The 24,685-nt window shown below is 38.8% G+C and overlaps 1 protein-coding gene across 1 annotated transcript; it reads right to left on the bottom strand.

Moving 5' to 3' along the window:
- On the bottom strand, nt 1-10,790 carry LOC136242975 (sialate O-acetylesterase-like). The gene is made up of 6 exons (XM_066034480.1): nt 10,630-10,790; nt 10,438-10,576; nt 8,944-9,134; nt 3,664-3,686; nt 1,098-1,320; nt 1-708 (listed from the first exon to the last, which is right to left on the bottom strand). Exons 1-6 carry the CDS (start codon nt 10,786-10,788, stop codon nt 130-132), a joined length of 1,314 nt encoding a protein of 437 aa, XP_065890552.1. The 5' UTR covers nt 10,789-10,790; the 3' UTR covers nt 1-129.
- Nucleotides 10,791-24,685: the final 13,895 nt, after the last annotated feature.

Raw genomic sequence — 24,685 nt, 5'->3', positions numbered from 1 at the left:
AACAGACCGTTAATGCAGACTCGCTGCATTAAACAGCCATTAAAATAAATAAAATTTGTTTAATAAATAAATAACTGGTGTATGCATGTAATGTCAACTATGAAAGTATATAAGTGTGCTTCGGCCACTTTAGCATGTTTGTCTTACAGGTAGAATAAAAGGTGGTGAAGGAAGGTCACCACTGTAGACAGCACACTCCTTGAAAACACATGGGTAATCTCTCCAGCTGTAGCGGACATGAGTAGGTGAATTACCAGCACCACAGGAATGAACAATAATGACAAAATTACTAGCTGCTTTTAACACAATTGATTCCATCCAGGTTGGTTGTCCAGTCACCATACAATATACTTCAAAGCCAGACTGAGATCGGATTTCCAGAATATTGTCCATTACATAAGTGTAATGTACTATGATAGACTGTGGTGAATTAACATACGCTACAATGGCTATGGGTCCTGTGTAATATAGTGACTCTTTCTTGTATGCTACAGCTCTTCCAGCTAAAGCAAGTCGATATCCTACATCTTGTTTGTTTCTGGGATGGACAGAATGAAAAGGAGAGGTAGGATCACCCAGGTCCATTGTAACAGCCATGAAGACCTCCTTCATACGAGCATTTGGGACATATCCATAATTAGCTGTCTGGTGCCAACGTATGTCAGGAAACCCATTCATAGCGTTGTTACTGTCACCCACTGTGGAAAGCTAAAAAAGAATAGTACGGCTGAGACAAAAAACTACAACAGAACACTTGGATTATCAGTATGTGGATAGTATTATAGTGTATTTAACTGCTGGCTTGTTAAGATATGACTTCATTTTATGTCACCAAGAAGGCTGTGGAGTTTGAATTGTGTACTTTGTCATATAGTCACATTGGTACTTTGCTGTTACCTGGAATATTCATAAAATGTTTCAGGTCTTCATACCACATACGTACCTAGACACAGCTATATGTATTTTGTGGATACTCAACCATTAACAACTCTGAGTACTCACATACTAAAATTCAGGATCCTAATTCACAATTTATGGCAGCAATTTTATTTTGTTGAGTACATGCTCATAAATTGCATAACTCAATTATGACTTACCTGAACAAATCCAAATGGAAACAATTCATTTGTATTTTTTTGGCTTCCTTCATACCACTTGTCCCTCCAGTCATCAATCATTGCTGGGAAGGTACAATTGTATGTGTCAGGCTCCAGAGTATTGGATTCTCCTTGGTACCAGATGACACCATATATGGTCATGTTCAGGAAAGGATAAATCATGGAATTCCACAATACTGATGGAGTAGTGGGAATTACAGATCTATGTAATAAATATATGTGCAGCAATCAATTATCAGAAAGTAAAGTACTTGATTTAATAGTTATACCATAGCCATAAGGGATTTGCCTGATGCATATGCCCAAGCCTGAGGGCTGCAGACCCAAGGGCTCGGGCATATATATCAGGCAAATCCCTTGTGGCAATATATCAGATCTGTATTTTTTTCTGCATTCCACAGAGGCTTAGATACACATCCTATATTCACAGGTCCCTAATAGGATGGCATCTCAAGATAAAACCCTTTGTTGGCAAGAAGTGTTTGTAACTGAATGCTGAAAAAGATTCCAGATAATCAAATCTAATCCAAAACAGCCAAGCTGTAAAAACAGTGTGCGGCCCTCAGAAAGGCTATGGTGAAAAAAGATGTGAAATCCAAGGTGGCGGCCAAGAAATGGCTGTGATGGTAGGTTAATGGTAAAAATTTTAATAATGACAATTCAGGTAAATTTTGTGAAGCGGCACAAAAATTCACCTGAATTGTCGTTATTAAAATTTTTACCATTAACCTACCATCACAGCCATTTCTTGGCCGCCACCTTGGATTTCACATCTTTTTTCACCATAGCCTTTCTGAGGGCCGCACACTGTTTTTACAGCTTGGCTGTTTTGGATTAGATTTCATTTCTTTTTGTATTTGTATACCCCAAAGCCGGCCTATGGCCAGCTTTGGGACTTTTTTAACCTATGTTTTTTTTCTTTACTACAGGAAGAAGAAAAGATGAAGTAGATGTACTTTAAATATTTTATCAGTAAATGTACAAATTATATATATAATACATATGGGACCGGATTTGCGAAAAGGGGCCTTCCATACACATCCAATTTGCCAACTTTGACAATTGATAACTTCAGAATGGAAAGAGCTATTGCCTTGAAATTTGGGCAGTGGTGATTTCTTTGCAGCTGAACTCTCCACATGATGATTTCTTTGTAGCTGAACTCTCTACAAGATAATTTCTTCTAGCTGATCTCTCTACAGGGAGATTTGTTTGTAGCTGAACTATCTACAAGGTAACTTCTTCTAGCTGATCTCTCTACAGGGTGATTTGTTCGTAGCTGAATTCTGTACAGGTGATTTGTTTGCAGCTGAGCTCTTTACAAAATGGTTTCTTTGTAGCTGAACTCTCTACAAAGTAACTTCTTCTAACTGATCTTTCTACAGCGTGATTTGTTTGTAGCTGAACTATCTACAATGTAATTTCTTCTAGCTGATCTCTCTACAGGGTGATTTGTTTGTAGCTGAATTCTGTACAGGTGATTTGTTTGCAGCTGAGCTCTTTACAGAATGGTTTCTTTGTAGCTGAACTCTCTACAAAGTAACTTCTTCTAACTGATCTTTCTACAGCGTGATTTGTTTGTAGCTGAACTATCTACAATGTAATTTCTTCTAGCTGATCTCTCTACAGGGTGATTTGTTTGTAGCTGAATTCTGTACAGGTGATTTGTTTGCAGCTGAGCTCTTTACAGAATGGTTTCTTTGTAGCTGAACTCTCTACAAAGTAACTTCTTCTAACTGATCTTTCTACAGCGTGATTTGTTTGTAGCTGAACTATCTACAAGGTAATTTCTTCTAGCTGATCTCTCTACAGGGTGATTTGTTTGTAGCTGAATTCTGTACAGGTGATTTGTTTGCAGCTGAGCTCTTTACAGAATGGTTTCTTTGTAGCTGAACTCTCTAAAAGGTAACTTCTTCTAACTGATCTCTCTATACAGGGCAATTTGTTTGTGGCAGAATTTTCTACAGGGTGATTTCTTTGCAGCTGAACTCTCTACATGGTGGTTTCTTTGTAGCTGAACTCTCTACAAGGTAACTTCTTCTAGCTGATCTCTCTACAGGGTGATTTGTTTGTAGCTGAACGATCTACAAGGTAACTTCTTCTAGCTGATCTCTCTACAGGGTGGTTTCTTTGTAGCTGAACTCTCTACAAGGTAACTTTTCTAGCTGATGTCTCTACAAGGTGGCTAGTTTGTAGCTGAACTCTCTACATGGTGGTTTCTTTGTAACTGAACTTTCTACAAGGTGACTTCTTCTAGCTGATTTTTCAATAGGGTGATTTGTTTGTAGCTTCACTCTCTACAAGGTAACTTCTTCTAGCTGATCTCTCTACAGGGAGATTTGTTTGTAGCTGAACTCTCTACAGGTGATTTGTTTGAAGCTGAACTTTCTAAATGATGGTTTCTTTGTAGCTGAACTCTCTACAAGTTAACTTCTTCTAGCTGATCTCTCTACAGGGTGATTTGTTTGTAGCTGAATTCTGTACAGGTGATTTGTTTGCAGCTGAGCTCTTTACAGAATGGTTTCTTTGTAGCTGAACTCTCTACAAGGTAACTTTTCTAGCTGATGTCTCTACAAGGTGGCTAGTTTGTAGCTGAACTCTCTACATGGTGGTTTCTTTGTAACTGAACTTTCTACAAGGTGACTTCTTCTAGCTGATTTTTCAATAGGGTGATTTGTTTGTAGCTTCACTCTCTACAAGGTAACTTCTTCTAGCTGATCTCTCTACAGGGAGATTTGTTTGTAGCTGAACTCTCTACAGGTGATTTGTTTGAAGCTGAACTTTCTAAATGATAGTTTCTTTGTAGCTGAACTCTCTACAAGTTAACTTCTTCTAGCTGATCTCTCATACAGGGTGATTTGTTTGCAGCTGAGCTCTTTACAGAATGGTTTCTTTGTAACTGAACTTTCTACAAGGTGACTTCTACAAGCTGATTTTTCAATAGGGTGATTTGTTTGTAGCTTCACTCTCTACAAGGTAATTTCTTCTAGCTGATCTCTCTACAGGGTGATTTGTTTGTAGCTGAATTCTGTACAGGTGATTTGTTTGCAGCTGAGCTCTTTACAGAATGGTTTCTTTGTAGCTGAACTCTCTAAAAGGTAACTTCTTCTAACTGATCTCTCTATACAGGGCAATTTGTTTGTGGCAGAATTTTCTACAGGGTGATTTCTTTGCAGCTGAACTCTCTACATGGTGGTTTCTTTGTAGCTGAACTCTCTACAAGGTAACTTCTTCTAGCTGATCTCTCTACAGGGTGATTTGTTTGTAGCTGAACGATCTACAAGGTAACTTCTTCTAGCTGATCTCTCTACAGGGTGGTTTCTTTGTAGCTGAACTCTCTAAAAGGTAACTTCATCTAACTGATCTTTCTACAGGGCAATTTGTTTGTGGCTGTATTTTCTACAGGGTGATTTGTTTGCAGCTGAACTCTCTACATGGTGGTTTCTTTGTAGCTGAACTCTCTACAAAGTAATTTCTTCTAGTTGATCTCTCTACAGGGTGATTTGTTTGTAGCTGAATTCTGTACAGGTGATTTGTTTGCAGCTGAGCTGTTTACAGAATGGTTTCTTTGTAGCTGAACTCTCTACAAGGTAACTTCTTCTAACTGATCTTTCTACAGGGCAATTTGTTCGTGGCAGAATTTTATACAGGGTGATTTCTTTGCAGCTGAACTCTCTACATGGTGGTTTCTTTGTAGCTGAACTCTCTACAAGGTAACTTCTTCTAGCTGATCTCTATACAGGGTGATTTGTTTGTAGCTGAACTCTCTACAAGTTAACTTCTTCTAGCTGATCTCTCTACATGGTGATTTGTTTGTAGCTGAATTCTATATAGGTGATTTGTTTGCAGCTGAGCTCTTTAAATAATGGTTTCTTTGTAGCTGAACTCTCTCAAGGTAACTTCTTCTAGCTGATGTCTTTACAGGGTCACTAGTTTGTAGCTGAATTCTCTACATGGTGGTTTCTTTGTAACTGAACTCTCTACAAGGTAACTTTTTCTAGCTCATCTTTCTACAGGATGATTTATTTGTAGCTGAATTCTTTACAGGTGATTTGTTTGCAGCTGAGCTCTTTAAAGAATGGTTTCTTTGTAGCTGAACTATCTACAAGGTAACTTCTTCTAGCTGAAGTCTCTACAAGGTCACTGGTTTGTAGCTGAGCTCTCTACATGGTGGTTTTTTTGTAACTGAACTCTCTACAAGGTGACCTCTTCTAGCTGATCTTTCTACAGGGTGATTTGTTTGAAGCTGAACTCTCTACAAGGTAACTTCTTCTAGCTGATCTCTCTACAGGGAGATTTGTTTGTAGCTGAACTCTCTACATGATGGTTTCTTTGTAGCTGAACTCTCTACAAGATAACTTCTAGCTAATCTCTCTACAGGGAGATTTGTTTGTAGCTGATCTTTCTACAGGGTGATTTGTTTGAAGCTGAACTCTCTACAAGGTAACTTCTTCTAGCTGATCTCTCTACAGGGAGATTTGTTTGTAGCTGAACTCTCTACATGATGGTTTCTTTGTAGCTGAACTATCAACAAGGTAACTTCTTCTAGCTGATCTCTCTACAGGGTGATTTGTTTGTAGCTGAGCTCTTTACAGAATGGTTTCTATGTAGCTGAACTCTTTACAAGGTAACTTCTTCTAGCTGATGTCTCTACAGGGTCACTAGTTTGTAAATGAATTCTCTACATGGTGGTTTCTTTGTAACTGAACTCTCTACGAGGTAACTTCTTCTAGCTGATCTTTCTATAGGGTGACTTGTTTGTAAACGAATTCTCTACATGGTGGTTTCTTTGTATCTGAACTCTCTACATTGTGGTTTCTTTGTAGCTGAACTCTACAAGGTGATTTCTTCTAGCTGAATTATCTCTTTCTATAGTTGCATGAATTCCCTACAAGGTAACTTCTTCTAGCTGATCTCTCTACAGGGTGAATTGTTTGTGGCTGATCTCTCTACAGGGTGGCTTGTTTGTAGCTGATCTCTATACAGGTTACTTGTTTCTAGCTGATCTCTTGAATTCTCTTCGGGTGACTGCTCTATTAGGATGACTGCTCTATTAGGATGACTGCTCTATTAGAGTATCTCGATCTCACACTTGCTACACTAAGTTGGATTTCGTGTTATAACTCCGTGGTTTTAAGTCTGATTCTTCTACACCATTGAAGAGCCTTTCTAAGATGATAACTCCATCTGTACAGCGATTTTCAAAGCATTACCCCAAGCGGTTTACCTGGTAGGCGTGGCAAGCAGTCGTTTTTTATTAGCTAATCTCGATTGCGTAATTGTTACACACTGTTGGTTTTTTCGTTGTATCTTCCTGGTTTTTAGCTCGATTTCTTTCAAACCACAAAAGGTTTGAGGTTCAATAGTTAACCTATTCACCCACCGATTTTCAGCTTCTTCCCATACGCGGTTTACCCTGTAGGCGTGACAACATATTGGTGTTAATTTTCGTGAATAATCGCTCATAACTCTTTGCCTGTTTATCGTATTCCAGCCAAAGTTGGTACCGAGATGCGCCTTTATATCCCCCTTCTGTGTGCCAAATTTCAAGGCAATCGGATATGGCGTGCGAGTTTTATAGCAGTTTTTGTAAGTGTGCGACAAGAAAAAGAAAAATAAGAAGAAGAAGAAGAAGAAGAAGAAAAAAAAAACGAAGAAACTGAGCCAATTTTTGAAGTCGCATATCTCGGGAACGCGCGAAGCGATTTCGCTCAAATTTGGAATGTGGAGTGCTGCAGTTGGGGGGCATGTCCACAGCAAAAATCGTCTTGTTTCATCAAGGAAGCACAGAGCTACGGAGGTGCGAAAATTGCGTTTTCTTTCTTCCTGTCAATATACTCACGGGTGTTACGCGCCGGCTTCTTGGGCCGCACGACACACTACCGTGTGTCTTGATAAGCAGAGGAGCAAGACCAAGCAGGTGATGGAGCAGGCCAAAAAGAATGGGGCCAACTTTAAGAATAAAATTTACATGGTGACATACAACAGACAACAATACCTGATGTCATCCTGAAAGTCTATGAGGCACAAATCTTAGAGTTTAAATAGTCATTTTCAGTCAGTGATAAATTAAGCAGTTGCCTCAATATTGCTCTATTGAAGTGATTTCCCACTCTATTAGATTGACTTGCTGTTACAAGCATTGACCAATAGAATGGGAAGGTCATGAAGCTAGGAAACATTTTTGATTTAAAGTTGCATACTGACTGGTGATTCCATGATATAGTTTTTTAAAACCACAATACAGTAGAATAAATGACACACATTTACATTCATCTTCACTTTATTGATGAATATTTATGGCCACTAACAGGCCATAACGATATTTCATATTTCATATTCTACAATGAATTAGCAATACCAATAAACAAGGAACTTGAAGTAGCTACAAGTGTTTTTGCAGCATGCAAAATAGCAGTAAGTGCAGTTTTTTTATTACTTATGCAGATTACAATCCCTTAAGTAAATTCCATAGTTATATCATAATAAAGCATTGCACTATTTTATCATAATCCTAATTATGACCACAATTTATGTCATGATATATATGTATCATGTATTGTGATTATTGTGGCATCACTAGGCTACACTGCTGCAGCTCACAATGTAGGTGGTGAAACTGCATGGGGGTGATGTGTGTTTTTTTGGTAAAGGGAGCTCAGGACCAAATATCGCCAAAGAACCATAGTGATAGGGTGAGGCTGGTTTCACATTAATCAGTCACACATAACAGAAAAGCATCTTTCAAATTTCTCATGCTGATAGAATTCTTAATAGGTGTGGATACAAAAAATTGTTTTTAGCCAAGTTAAAAGTTTGCCATACATCCATGAGCTAAGGCGTTAAAATGGAAAAGAACAAAATGGTGGTGAGGATTGCAAAACTGGTAAAGTAACTCACTGTAGTTGTTGTGCTTATCTATCAGAGGTGTGCACTTATACTTTCATGGCAACATGACAAACTACCATGAGTCTAAGTATCCCTGATTTATCAGATTAATGCTGCACATGTATTCATTCATGTTACGTAGCTCATGGCATAGCAGATTACCCATGCAGACCAGGCCTGGATATCAATAAATGCTTAAAATACATGTAAGCAATTGCAACATGATTGAGATACCAAATAGAACAGTCACGCAAACACAGCAAGCAAATGTTTATATGAACTGGTGAATTTACTCTCAGATTCCATTTTAAAAATTCCTGAATAGAGCTTTGCCCATAGGTTGATATGCTTGCTTCACATGCTACATAAATATCACCTAGATATAGTATTTAGCTAGGTCCTGGCATCGCAAAACATCTGGCTATGCCCCTCATGATGTACCTTGTGTACATGTATGTGTACATTCGTCTAGACATTGGGTGACCTGCAGTTTGAATCCTGGATTTATTTTTTTCCCTTACTTTGGCCCCTTTTCTGTTACACCTTTTCAGCTATAAGTCACTAAGTCTAAGTCCTTGAAATTAGGTTAGGTAATCCTAAGGCTGCAGCACATGTTGCTGTCAGATCTTCAGTGCTGGTCATTGTAAAGCACTAATAACAATAAATACTTTAGGTTTAAGGAAGAAAATCTATCCCTCCTGGAGGAGACTGAGTGTGGCCCTGACTAGACATTGGGTGACCTGCAGTTCGAATCCTGGGGTTGGAGGGATTTTTTCCTTACTTTGGCCCCTTTTATGTTACATCTTTTCAGCTATAAGTCACTAAGTCTAAGTCTTTGAAATTAGGTTAGGTAATCCTAAGGCTGCAGGACATTTTGCTGTCAGACCTTCAGTGCTGGTCACTGTAAAGCACTAATAGCAATAACAATTTATATTACGTACTCTGGTAATAAGGGCCCATCAATTCCACATTTCTTCAGTGCATCAGGAGATGACCACACCTCTATGGTAGTACCTTCCCAGCTAGTTGCTACAAGTCCAATAGGGTACTTCAGATTGTCATAAAGATTTCTCCCAAAGAACCAACAAGTAGCAGAAAAGTAAGTCCAATTACCATCTCCGATTGTATCTATAAGAATTATATGAATAACTTAACCATCTATGGTACTTTATGGATTGAAAATATCAAGACTAACAAAATGTTTAAGGATTGGCTTGATAGGTGTTTCTATAGATGCCCTGGCATTGCACATAGTGTTTACCCATAGCATAAAAAAATCATTTTTACAAGCTGCACTGTGGCAATGCAAATCATACAGCAGTATATAGTTTTGACATAAACAGTTTTATTAAAGACCTCAAATCATTATCACTCACTAACATGTGTATAAGATTTTCATCAACTTATTACTGCCGGTTCACAGCATTTCCTGCTCTAGTAGCAGCCTAGTAACTGTCAGACAGAGAAGGATAAAAAATATTGAGGTATGTCAGTGGGGGGGGGGGTGGGGGGGTGTGCATCAGTTAAACTTTAGATGGGACAGGAACAACAAATGAAGGCCAGAGACTCCCCTCACTAGCTATTACTATTAATACATAGTCTGGTAGTGTAACTACTCAATGTTGGTTGTGTTAGTTTGGTTTGTTGTGCTTTTGGATTAGCTTTGTAAAATCTGATCACATTTATCACCCATCAGAGTGACTCAGCATTATGTCCTTTCAGAATTTTATATGAAACCATGGCCATTGTGAGATATTTAATCATATAAGTTTATCATGTAAGCCAAATTAGCTGCTCTTATATAACATATGCGTAACACATGTGTGCAGCCCAATATATGTAGTCCACCCCAGATAGTATTTCCAAGAGTTAATAATAGTAGGGAGGGTCCCTACTATTATTAACTCTTGGTATTTCTATATACCAATAATGATCATGCTGACAATCTACTGTACATTTCATCATCTTCACTAGGCATAGCTATCATTAACAATATTAGAGCTTTACAGTGTCCAGCACTGCAGCAACTTGTGCTGTAGCCTTTGGATTACCTAGCCTAATAAACAACAGAAATGGACACTTTCAAATTACTTAACCTAGCTAGTACTAAGGTGAAACAGGAAAAATCATATTGAAGCAAACTTTTAAGTTTAATAAGTTCACTAGGTCCATTCATTAAACACATGCATGGGTTGCAGATTAAGCACTCCTGATGAGCATATCAACAGAAACATTTTAATGGAATTACATAGTAAGACAGCAGCCATAAAACAAGAAAATGTTATCCCTCAAAACTTTCAAGCCAGGCTATGCGTAGCTACAGTGTAACAGCTCATGCATGAGCCCTTATAGTATTACAATGATGGGAGTAGGTATAAGGATAAGATCATGCATTGGCTACTCTACTGTCAATACATTTGGCTATACTCACTGGGTCCTGCCACTGACCACATCGCATCAATACCCAACAAATCAATTTCAAGTTGAGCTGAGTCCCTCCGAGATGCTGTGAATACCCTGATCTCAGGGTAATTGGCAGATGCAGCTATTTCTTCTGTAGAATTGAACACCTTATACAGTGATACCATAATCAAACACTTGCAATATGTTGTGTATTACTTACAGATGACACAGTAAACCGCATGTTACTCTGACCACTACATATCCACACATCACCAAACAAGACATCATTAAGTGTGAGGGTGAGATTTCCAGCTGTGGCTGTGATGACATGTGGACCACCTTCTTGCATTGGGTCCATCATCACCATCCACCGATACATTGTAGAAGTATCTATATACACAGATTAGTAAACGGTTATTGTAGACATGGTTCACATCACATTTCATGGTTATATACTAGGGCACTTAGTTCCATTCTGTCAAAGTTAAAATGTGACCTTTACTGACACATCACTAACAATGCCACATGCTACCTGCATGTATAGGAATTTTGGCTACTGGTTTCAAATCCAGCACCTTCTGAGCACACAAGCATGCAAAGCATACCAATCTAAGGGGGTCTGCATTTGCAAGAGAAATTTTTGATGAAAGTTGATTCATCTGAAGTTAAATCTGAGATTAATTTTAGCAGTTTATCAAAGACTACTGTATCAACAAATGCTTGAATGTTGTATTGCTCTATAGGATACCTTGGAGACCCCATGTACCCCTGAGAAGCAAACTCAACTATGAGTCTTAATCATAATCAAACTCTAGCTATGGCATGTATACTTCCTCATCTGTACTCATTGAGGTCAGGAATTTGCTAAAATATGTAGCAAATAGAATAGAGTATCATGGTAATTGTCAGTCTAACCTTCAATGTAAACTGCATTGTATGTCTTGTTGTTAAAGTTCACAGTCACTTCGTTGCTCACAGCATCATTACGAAGGTATCCCCACAAGGTGGCCTTCATTGGAGCTCTCTGTAATACCATGTGGTCATTGTAGTAACTGGCAAAACTGAAGTCTCCATCTACAGTTAAGGAAGAGCATAGCTAACACTTGCTTTATAAACAATTTAACGTTATGATAGTCCACATTATGGTTGGAGTTATTCATTGGCCAGAGTCAGCACAGCTATATTGCAATCAAAAAAAATTTTTTTGGGCTCAAATTTGGCGGTTTGCTTAGGCAACGAGTAAAGTGTTTACACATCAATAACAGCTCATTATGTCTGGGAATAGAGGTGGCGACATTCTCATTTTGTCCCGATTGCAGTCTTCTGCAAGTGAGATGGAATTGATAAATTATAGTAGCCAATTAATAGCTCTATTGGTACAGTAAATCATCAAAGTCTTTTGTGCAGGATTACTGGCAAATGTCTGACAATTGACGGCTTTCATCCAACCATTACAGTATTTCAAGCAACAATTGAAGGAGTCAGTGGGAAAAGGGGCATGTGCCAATTTAGATTTTTCATTTTCTAAAAATTAGAATGGCTTGTTTTAACCATGTGAATAACATTGTCACTAAGGCAACAGAATTTAAAAGTTCATGGCAGTCTCAAATCAAAATATTACAATAATTCAATTATGTCCCACAATTGTGCTTAATGCCCACCATGTGGTCACCTAAATTTTCAAATGCACTTGTCCCACTGGCCCCTTCAATTTTGCTTCAGTGTATAGTACAACCACCAAATCAGATTTTATTGGTGTCAGTTACATAGGTCACTATATATATCCACAGACACAATTCTTCCCAGTAGTTAACAAGAATGAGTGTCTATGTATACATTGTGTCCAAGAATAGATGACTTAATTACTTTAGTGACTTCACTATTGCCCCAATGAAGCTGCGTCAATAGGAAGAAGCATTAGCTCATAAAAGTTGACTAGAGTTTCACATTGCTAGTGAATAAGAAAGGTTTTTGGATTATTGGAAAAATCATGACTATTAAATTGATGTCACCAAGCTAGGCTGCCAGTGGATACCATAAGGACCTACAAATAAGGCTACAACCTATAATAGCTATATAGGGTGTCAGAATTTGGGAAGTAAAACAATTGAATGCAGTCAGTTGAGTTTAACAAGAAAAATTATAGTGGTTTCATATAGTAACATTATTAGCAATGTTCTCCCTCAATGACATCATACAAAAGTTCCAACTATGTACTTATAAGGAAAATTTATTTCCTACTTTTATAGAGGAAGTTTAACCGCCACAAGTGAGGCTTTCATGATTTTCCCAACTAGTTCATGTATTACAGTGCTCTCATAATATCCTAAACACATGATTATACATACAGGATTTGTTTTGATTCCGTTTTGGTCACAAATTACTGAAGAAAATTTTTCTTCCAGTTTATTGTATCAAATTTGTTTGTTAGTTCAACAAAATTATCAGCAAAAAGCCCTACCGTTGCATTTTGAATTATTGTACTGGAAATTTCACCAACATGTATTGAGACTATTACTATATTGTATATTGATGTACCCAAGTCCAAGTTTTGCCAAATAGCTTAATATAAGTAGTTATTTCACAGGTCTGACCAGCCCAAGTTTTCTGTAGATTTTCTTAATTCTATGGGTGGTGGTGCATGGCTGTTCTTAGTTGGTGCAGTGATTTGTCCATTTATAAAATGTAGGGTGTGAAAATTTCTCTCATGCACACTCCATTTTTCTTTTTATGCACACACAGACATGCATAAGCATTGCGTTCACTTGTTAGTGGACATGACAAGTATGTGAAGACAGCGAAACTTCACCAATGGATGGCTGCCCTCAATTAGTAGCGATGTCAAGTAACCTCAAACTCAGCTAAGATAATCTCATCGATAAGACCACCATACTTATAGCAGTAACCACCAAACCATTCACTCATGTGATTTAACTTGTCACACCATGGCTAGGTACATATGTATCTCTCTACTGCTGTAATACTCTGTAGTGTGAAAGGCTTTGGGCAGAGGTACATGTGGCCATCTGACTGTCAACACCACCCCTATTTTGTACACAACAAAATTTGTTATAATCTTGACACATTGTTTGCTGTTGTAAAGCAATAATAAATAAATAGATACTTGCATATACATATCCTAGGCTACATTATAGCAGTTTTGCTACATATATAAGAGATTGAATAATAGCCATAGTCCAAAGCTATTAATCAGCTAGATCATGTAATCCAAACTGCTACAGCAATTAGGACTGAATGTGTGTTACACTGCAGGTAGTAGTAATGATAATACATGCACATTGTTGAACACACCACTCACTGTATTGTAAATGTTTCTAATAAGTGGGGTGGAATGTACAGAATTTCACAAATCAGATTCCACAGCATTCATCGTATACTGATTTCCTGTTACACACATACAAATTCTTTATGTATTGTGTGAACATGCATTTATAGAAGTGAGATCGGCGGTTGAAATTTCTGTGATAGTAGTAGGGCTGTAACAAATACTCAACTACTTAAGGACTTTGGTATTTGGATAGCAAAAGTGGTACTTGAAAATACATGATACATAAATGATAGGGTGTGAGGTGTAGCAGGGTTGCATTTACAGAAGACTTTTACAAGAAAATCTGCATGGTAGTGGGCTTTGAGGTTGAAAGGTTTGTGCTGCATAGAATGAAAGGTCTAATTTTGGTTAATGGCTGCTCTGATCATGCCACTTTACATTAAATGGAATGCAATCATATAGGTACAATAAACCCATAATATTCTGACACTCATTTTGCCAAAAATACAGATTAGTAAGGTTTTGTGGAGTATCGAGATACTGTAAACTACAAAAATTGGCAAGTTTGGTGGATCAGCATGCAAAGCACGTTGATGGATAAAGTGTTTGGTGAATTCACCACCCAGTCAATATTGAACAATATAAAGTGATGAATCAAAGTTTGGCAGATTTCTTCAATTTGCTAAACTCATCATTTATGGTAGTAGCCATTACAAAATTGATGCAAAAAACAGTATCAAACTATAGTATTCTGGATTAGAGAGGTGTCCAACTAAACACACTCACTGTAGTGCATGCAAGAGATAGCTGTTTGATTAAACAGGTTTCAAGTGTAGTGCAGCTACAGTGAAACCATGCTAATGTAATTCAGAACAGTACAACACCATTGCATGAACAGATCAACACTATGTAAAAGTGAGAAGAGCATGGTTAGTTAGCTGTAACTTTGCAAAACCACTGAGTAGCTAGCTATATACAATGACTGAGTTGGATTGACATCCACAAGTAAGTCTCAGAGCCTACAATTATCTAATATATTAAACCAACAACTGCAGTTTAAACTGTCACACCATGTATATTCAGATTCACAGTACTCACTACTTGTGACATGTTCTTACTAGTCAGTCTTCATTCCTTATACAATTCACTCCCAGATTGAGAAGACTTACCTTGGCCTTGTTGAGGAAAGAAATGCTCACCTCCGTAAAGCTCATAACATTGCTTGAGAAGACAAGGAGCACACTGGTTTTGTCATGCTATTTAACCAGACTCGGATCCAACTTCATTGTCATCAATATTGAAGTTTGTGAAGAGTTGATTGAACCTCCTCTGAAATTGCACTCCTAGAACTGTTTTTCACCCAGATGTGTTGAATCACCCCTTTTTACCTCATCTGAAGCAGTCAGCTAAGCTGTCATACGTTCTGGCTATTGAGCAGTCAGTTGACCCACTGATTGTAGAGCTGCGATATTCTGTACAAGCCAGCTGTCCAGATGTCTCTCCCACTGTCCTTAACTGTTTATCTGCTGCTAAAGCTTCAGTTGCCAACGTCCTGTCTGCTACATTCAAGAACCATGCACGTCATGATTTATGTTGTACTCATGCTGATTATTGGGAATCAAAATTCAAGACATTAACTGTTCAAAATAAATTTTTAGACATAGTCACTCTGGAGCAAGCTTGTCCTTTATGGAAGAGATTAATGAATGGCCTCCCTGAGAAACAGTTGTCCTTCTTACTACATGCTGGTTGTGATACTCTACCAACTCCTATGAACCTGGCTAGGTGGAACATCATTACTAGCCCTAATTGTGCACTTTGTCAAGCTCCCCAGTCCACAACAAGCCATATTTTGACTGGATGTCCTGTTACTCTTGATCAAGGTAGGTATACCTGGAGACATGATTCAGTCCTGCAGGTTCTTGTTCATGGACTCCAACAGCACTTACCTGATAATTATAAACTCTATGCTGACCTTATGGGATATCTTGCTAGTGTCTGCCCTCCTAGCACGATTCCAACCAAACTTTCCTCCACCCTTAGCAGACCTGACTTGGTGTTGGTTTCCAATAATTCCATCTGCTTTATTCGAACTAACTATCCCCACAAATAACCAGCAACATCTTTTGGCTGCTAGAGCTCGGAAGGAAGATCAGTTGGCTGTTTACATTATGACCTTCAGTTTTCTACATGGCTTATCTGTTAATCTCATTTCCATCGAGATTGGTTGTTTAGGCCACTTTATGCCAGACGCAATTGCCCAAGTGGCCAATGTTTGTGAAATGACAAAGAAGACTGTAAGATCCCTGTTTGAGCAGACTGCTTGCATTGCTGTCTCCTGCTTATACATGATTTTTAATTCTAGAGCCGGATCTATCAGTTTGCCTAAACTGAACTTTTCTGCATGCCATAAATATTATTTTTGTAATTGTAATATAATAGAACAAGTCTTGCCAACTGTGCACCCAGTGTATGGTTTCCCTGAGTCTAGACTCCTGCAATTATGTTGTATTGTCTTAACAAATAAGACATCTCTCTCTTTGAGCAATGTGACTTTCTGTAAAACAGTTCACAAAACATGAAAAATTTTCCAAGTCAGAAGTGGGCCCAAAAATGTTTTCGCATGAAGCATATATCTCATTGTCACTTTGTTAACAGGCCTTAACTATTCATCACCACTAATTAACAATCCTTAAAATTGTATAGCTAGATCTGGCTGTACAAAAATTCTATTGGAGATCCATCAGACCCTTCTTTTCCTCCACAAAAATAAAAAGTAGTCTGCATGGGCACAAATTGGTGGACATATCAAGAGTCCATGCCTATTAATTAGTGACGTAGTATTTTTCTTTGTCCATTAAGTAAATAAATAACCAATTATTCTAATTAAGCTATTTTCACAAATGATGACCTGAGCTGTTTATTTGATGTTATATTATAGCCAAATAAATTACCATTTGTGAGAGAAAAACCATCATGAATGATGAAAATATGTAGCCACAGTACACAACAAAAAAATGTAAGTATGTGCATCCACAGACAACATGCGACCACAAATAGGACCACAAATGGAACCAAAACAAGGAAAGGGAAAAATACAAAAATAAGATACTACTTAACTTACACTCCTTACAGTCCTTTGCCAGAAAACTTTCCAGAAGCCAACTTACTAGCAAAGGCAGAATTGCATGTCTAAACATTTCTTGATGAAAGACTTTGATGTACTCAACTCAGGATGAACAAAATTTAATTAATTAAGCAGATTCTTAATTATAGAAAGTTGGTACACTGTAAAAAATAAAGTGTGTCTGACATACCAAAAATGTTGCAGTATACACACCATGTGCAAATGTGCAAATAGTGTGTATATTGCAACATTTTTGGTGTGTCAAACACACTTCAAGTGTGCTTGAACATTTCATTTTTCACAGTGTAGTGTCCCAACACTGTTATCTCAATTGTCTCATACTGAGTAATTAGGGATGTTAAGATGGTCAAATTCAGCCAGTAAATGGAGATATTCAACTTTATTCTGTTTCCTGTCTCGTGCAGTCAAGACAGCAAGTTAACTCCAGAGGGAGAAAATGGGCTCTGGGAATTGTATATCACAATATCTAGACAGTAAGGAGTTATTAGTAGGTTAGTTCGAATGGTTGTTTGGGGGGCATTATCAGCAAAGAAATTTGATAAATCAACATACACCTTGACAGATGGAGTATCAGCAAAGACCTCAGCAAGTGTAGAGGCGAGAATGGAAATAACTTGATTGTGCCTGTAAGTATATCATTGCTAGTTTAAAGCAGTAGGTAAGCTGCTTAAAATATGGGCTGTTGTAGGGCGATTTGAGTCACAAAGTGAGCACTTCGCATCACATTGAATTGACTGCCGCCGTAAATTAACAGCTGTTGGTAGAGTATCAGATGCTGCATGTAGGAGGAAGGATAGTTTACCAGGGTGGAAATCTCCCAATAGCCGATTCCAAGTTTTACGGAAATATTCTAAATCAGCTGAACCTTCAAACTTGGACTGAACAGTCAGTGTCTGTAAGTGATCTTTACATTGAGTTGTGGTATAATCTCTCAACAGATGTTTAGCTTTGATATTATTAACTATATAATTTCTAAAAGCCAGGGTGCCAGCCTGTTTGACCATCACCTTTATTCTTCCCTTGACTACCACTGAGACGTGCACCATTATTGTGATGTGGGGTGAGCCTGACTGACTAGGTTAAATTGTCAAATGGCAGTGTTTTGATGTGAATGTCAGTTTAAGTAGTATACCTCGGGTGTCCGGAGTTTAAGTAGTATACCTCGGGTGTCCGGAGTTTAAGTAGTATACCTCGGGTGTCCGGAGTAGTCAGCTATCTAGAATATGTCAGTGCATTCTGCATGTTTATGTTTACAAGATCATATATTTATTTTTAATACAGGTTCAACAGACGTTTACAGTATGCTTTAAATAGCTAGCTACAGTATACCTACTGCGTCGTGCTGCATGATACTGTCGATTGTCAAAGGAGCTAGCATCCTCGCTAGTGTGGGACTTCACCCTAAAGCCAGGCATACTCGGTTACTTGTTTCTCATCCACACAAATAAAATGAATTTCCATGTGGGCGAGAGGTCATTTTTGATTATTCATTATTAAAGAAAATGCTCCAAATCAAGCTGTCTGTTACTATAAAGTTAGCTAAAGCCTTTTTAAGAACTAGTACTTACGTTTTACCACCATTTCTGAGGTGCAAGTGACATTTACTGTGCTGTAAAATGTTAGCCAGCCTTCTTAGCATCAAAATACGTGTGCACGTGATTGATAACAGCAATAATGAAATTAGAGGCGGCGGTGGGGTAATAAGGAATGCAGGCGGGGATGAGAACAATTAATCAAGTTTGCCTGGCCTAATTAACACTCTATGGTTGCTTATTAACATATAGCACCTGCAGCATAACCAGGCACTTCGTTACAGCTAAGGGCTTGCGGATGCAAAGGAATATTCCACAATGGTTTAAACACAGCCAGCTCGTTGCGCCCATTGCGGCTCATATGCGGCATGAGTTCCTGGTTTAGTACATACTCTGCTGCATAGCTAGATCTATGAGTATTTACATAAATCACGACACGTTCAACCACCCCCTTAGACTAATTGCTATTAGCTACAGATACGTAACTATTTTACCTACAACTGAATTTCTTACCGGCATCAATGGCTGATGTCACAACTAAGAAAAGTAGAGCCACTCCTTGCCACATTAACATGACATAAGGCATCTTTAGTGCCAAGTAACCTATAAAGTGTTGCTGTTTCATCTTTTGATGTTAGACAGAGGAGTGTTGATAGGTCTAGAGGGATTACCTCTGTTTCCTGTTTGTGTCTAAATTCTCGCAGTATTGTTGCCAAATGTTCTGATTTGTTTGCCTACCTCTGTTGTCATCATGTTGATATTTTAGCTATTACTGAAACATTTCTGGATGAATCAATTTTGGATACTGAGATTTGTCCATGTAACTATGTCACATTTCGGAGAGATCGTTCTCGACATGGTGGTGGTATCCTCCTTATGTTTAAACAAGACCTGCAAGTGTCTCATCGAGCTGACTTCGACTCCATTTGTAGTGAGCTCTTGTGGATGGAGGTGGCTACTTTAAATGTACCACTTCTTTTTGGAGTTTATTATAGATCGCCTTCCCAAAGCAACAGTGATATCATTTCTTTGAACCATTGTTTATTGTCCATATCTGATTATCCTATTGTATTATGTGGTGACTTCAATGTCCCTAACATAGATTGGTCAGTTGGGTTCCATACGGTTTCTTCACTTCCAGCTAATAGTTTATGTGACTTGGTCAATGATAACTATCTTTCTCAACTAGTAACCGTTCCTACTAGAGGTGACAACATTTTGGATTTATTGTTTTCTAATTCTCCTAATTTTATTACAAATGTTCAAGTAACTGATAATCTCCCTGGTACTGATCATGATGCTATTAAGTTTACTTTATCAGTGGTCCTACCTGGAAAGTCTTCATGTAAGAGGTTACCTTATAATTATAAGAGAGCCGACCTCTCTCTATTGTCAAATGTTATGTGTCAGGTACCATGGAACACTATGGAGTTAGCTGGCACCATTGAAAGCTCTTGGATGCTGTTTAAAGATCTCTTTTTCAGCTGTAGATTCTGTTGTCCCAAAAGTCCAATGGAAAAAGAGTAAAATGAAGCATTGGTTCTTTTGTGATACAATCCATCTCATTTACAAGAAGCGACGTATGTATCAACGTCTTCAGAAATTTCAACGTCTTTGACACTCACCACCTCCAGAGTTATTGGCTGTTTACAGGAAACTCAGTAATAGAGTTTGCTTCCTTACTAGATTAGATTCTCGCAACTATGCTGAGTCACTCTCTAAGCAATACTCTTCTAATCCTAAGAAATTTTGGAGCTGGCTAAATTCTTCCAAGGGTAAAAGGGATCCTATTCCCTTACTGAGACACGATGATGTGCCTATACTAGAGGACTCTGCTAAAGCAAATATTTTCAATTTCAATCAATATTTTCAGTCAGTTTTTACGAAAGAGGATGTTTCTAACCTTCCTGAGCTTCGTAAGTCATTGAATTTTGTTCCTCCACTTATTTTATCAGTGGAGTTCAGTCCTACTGTTGTATGTGATTATCTATGTGCTATTGATGATAGTAAGGCTTGTGGACCTAATCTGATTACTGGATTTTTGCTAAAGTTCTGTGCTGAGAGTATATCTGTGCCACTATCATATCTATATACAAAGTCAATGGAAACTGGTACCTTGCCACGTGACTGGGTCGCAGCCAACATTGTCCCAGTTCAAGGGTGATAAATGTGATGCTTCTAATTATCGCCCAATTAGCCTTACCTCTATTGTTGTTAAAATTATGGAGCATATAATTCACTCACAGCTAACTTCATGCTTAGAGGCTCATGGTCTCATACTAAATCATCAATATGGTTTTCGTAGACATCGTTCAACAACTCATTTGTTGTTGGAAGCTACCTATGATTGGGCACATACTTTAGAATTACGTCAGAGCTGCCATTGTTTGTTCCTTGACTTTTCTAAGGCATTTGACACTGTCCCTCATTCACGTTTATTATTAAAGTTGGAGAGTCTTGGAATAACTGGTGATTTGTTGAACTGGATCAAGGCTTTTTTAACTACTCGAGCTCAGCGAGTTGTTGTCAATGGATCTCATGCTAGTTGGTTGCCTGTTATTTCAGGAGTGCCGCAAGGCTCTATCTTGGGCCCACTGTTGTTTATTTTATATGTAATGATATAAAATCTGTGATCTCACACTCTGACTGGCTCCTATCTAAAGATACCTTTTAACAGACACCTTTTCTAGGTGGTGTAGAGATCTTGAATGGTGGTTTCTGGCCTTGTGAAGGGTCTGGCTTGGCAAGAATCAGTGGTTTACTGGTGGATGGCCTGATAATGTTAATCAGACGTTGTTTTTTTCTGTTGATTTTGCTACAAACCAGCCATTAAGAAGCCAGCACAGCCCTACAATCTCATGTCTGGACTCCAGTCATGGTCTTCCTCCATTTTGAAGTCTATCTCTTGCCCACCCCACCACCTATATAAATATGCAGTTTACTGATTCCAACCACTGTCCACAATGGCAGATCCAGGATGGGGCATTTGGGGCAAATGCCCCCCTCACCTTGTGGAGTAGCCATAGCTAGCTACTAGCTATACCTTTCATTAAAATACTAAACTTTATGTCAGGCCAAGATCAATAGTAATTCATAAAAAATGCACATTTTACTAGCATTTATTATTACAAATTTACCTAAAACCAAAGTGAATCAGTCAAACTAGCTGTGAAATTGTCACCCAGCACCTTCATGCATACTAAGTTACTCTAAAATAATCGTGTAGTTGCTTTTAAAGACATTAATAGCCTTTAAACAGCTTTTAATTAAGACTTCATAACCATCTGCAAAGGCCTCATGGCAAAATCAACAATGAGACACTACTAAGAGGTGATTATTTGCTGCTTCAAAAAATGCAGCAACTAACAAGAGAATCTGGCTCTCCCCAACCACTTAAAACTTATCTTGTTTGTACCCCTCCCCTTGCCAGCTCCTGGATCCGCCCCTGGTCCAAATACATTAAACCATATAACAATGTTTGTTTCATCATCGCCTTCAAGCTGTTTATGATTCTGACTTTTCAGAAGTAATATTAAACCAATCAATGTACTTGTGTGCTATTTGTAAGAGTCTGAACATGCAATTTTTTTTACAATATCAACATAGTTGGGACGAACTGCTTTACGAACACCATTTTTCATCTCTTTTGGACTCTGCCTCTGATGCTAAAACAAAGGCCCGTCTATTGTCAGTTTCCTCCTCAGAGTCTGGTGCGTGGCTTGGTGCTCTACCTGTACCTTCCTTGGGCACTAAGCCGGATAATGAATCTTTGAGGATTGCTCTTGGTCTATGTCTTGGTGTTCCCATCGTTGTCGAGCATACGTGTGTTTGTGGTAGTAAAGTTGATGTTTTTGGAACTCACGGTTTGTCTTGCAGGCATAGTGGAGGCCGTATTCCTCGGCACGCTGCAGTGAATGAAACTATTCGTCATGCTCTGGTGTCTGGAGGTGTACCTGCTCTTTTGGAGCCAGTCGGTGTGTGTCGTAATGATGGTAAGAGGCCAGATGGTATGTCATTGATTCCTTGGTCACGGGGCTTACCCTTGCTCTGGGATTTTACCTGTTCAGACACCCTGGCTCCATCTAATTTATCTACTTCTGCAGGTGGTGCCAGCCGGCTGGCAAACTCTGCAGAGTCAGCTCTGATTCCATCATTTCACTTCTCCCCTTTATGTGTTGAGACTCTGGGTGCTTGGGGATCATGTGCATGCTCATTAGTGAGGCGGATAGGTTCCCGGGTAATGGAACAGTCTGGTGATAATAGGGCCACCCAATTTTTGATTCAGAAGGTTGTCATTGAAGTTCAACGTGGCAATGCTGCTTCTGTAATGGCAACAATACCGGCATCATCCCGGGACTGGGCAGAGTTTGCCTCTCTGCCTACTGTTTAAGTGTTTTATATTATTATCTTTGTGGTTGTATAGCTTGTAAATATCTCATGTACCTCTAGCATTACAGAGAAACACCTTTTACAATATTGTGACAATGACTGGAACCCATTTTGTAAACCTCTGTCTTCGCTGTAGGGGACAAGAAACAGAACTTCAGTGAAATCCACACCAGTGTTAACACTCTATGAGTGCTTATCAGTTAACTTCTTCGCGATCGGGTGCTTATTAACGTCTTTGAGTGCTTATTAACTTCTAGCACCCAGTGATATGGCACAGCCCACTGGCAGGCGCTATAGCCCAGGTTTGGTCCATAGGATTCGGTGCGCTCTCTAACTTATGAGTATATGTGTATATATTAAAACTACTACTACTACTGCTGTATACTACGAGATTTTAAGCTTGTTGCTGACCCCTCGCAACCACGCCCTTATAAGATCGTTGTCAGGCGTTGTAACAGATAGCTAGTTTTATTTATTATTATTATTATTATTATTATTAGTGCTTTACAGTGACCAGCACTGAAGGTCTAACAGCAACATGTGCTGCAGCCTTAGGATTACCTAACCTACAAGGACTTAAGTGACTTGACTTACTGACTGAATAAGGTGTAACAGAAAAGGGGCCAAAGTAAGGAAAGAAATCCCTCCAACCCCAGGATTCGAACTGCAGGTCACCCAATGTCTAGTCGGGCCACACTCAGTCTTCCTCCAGGAGGGATGGATTTTCTTCCTTAAACTTAAAGTATTTATTATTAGTGCTTTACAGTGACCAGCACTGAAGGTCTAACAGCAACATGTGCTGCAGCCTTAGGATTACCTAACCTACAAGGACTTAAGTGACTTGACTTGCTAGTACTTAGCTACAAATTTCTTACCTGCATCAACTGATGTTGCAACTAAGAGAACAAGTAGAATAAATCCTTGCACCATTACTGACATGCCATTAGTGTTGTTGGAGTAGCTTTGGCATTACTGAATTTTATTTAGCTAATTAACTAAATGTAATTATCAAATTATAGTTTATTATAATTATGGTAGCTACGCATTCTGGATTGCTGTAGTCTAATTTGTAAAGAGCACGAATGTTGAACTGACAATTGGTCCGCTTTGAATCAGTCATGAAAGTTGTCCTGTTAAAATTAGCAGGAACCCATATTAGCTATAGCTAGGCAACGCAACAGCCTGAGGTTCATGTTCCCCGGCAGTCACCGCAAAATGCTCTTGCACCAGTCGGATTAGCATGCTAGCAGTGAGTGAAGCAGCCGGAAGACTGGCGTCTCATTGCGTTTTAGCTTCGCCGGCTGCGTCTGGAAGGGACGTGGACGAGATGGGTGACCTTCCAGGTGACCTTTCATTTCAGTGACTCTGACTGACAGCAACTGACATCAGTGGAATACTGACGGTGATCATGATCATATTATCGCTAAAAGGGATGGACAAAATTTAGTGTTAGATACAAGTTGATTTGAAGCCGTCCGGGGCTCCTGTACTGTCCACCCAGTGCATGGCACCCCTGAGTCTAGACCCCTGTACATGTCTTAACAAAATAAGACGTCTCTCTCCTCTCTAGCTACTAATCACCAATGATCATGACTTGTCTTAGTCCACACACATTACTAACATCCCATCCAAAGCTCTATCAGTCAAAGCATTCCTACAGAGAAATCTTAAGTCCTTCCCAACTCAAATTAAATTGAAATGTTATAATGCCATGAAAAGACCAATCTTAGAATACGCCAATCCTGTCTGGTCCCCTCACTGAAGAGACATTGATTACCTTGAATGAGTACAGAGGCAATCTGCCAGATTCATTATGGCTGACTTCTCGCATTTCAGCAGCGTAACCAATATGCTTATTGACCTTAACATTCCCAGTTTAGAACACCGCAGACAAGTATCTAGTATCACCCTCCTCTAC

This window comes from Dysidea avara, chromosome 13 (genome assembly GCF_963678975.1).
Source record: "Dysidea avara chromosome 13, odDysAvar1.4, whole genome shotgun sequence".
Taxonomy (NCBI): domain Eukaryota; kingdom Metazoa; phylum Porifera; class Demospongiae; order Dictyoceratida; family Dysideidae; genus Dysidea; species Dysidea avara.
The sequence above is the reverse complement of the archived record's forward strand: the minus strand, read 5'-3'. Positions and strand labels throughout refer to the sequence as shown.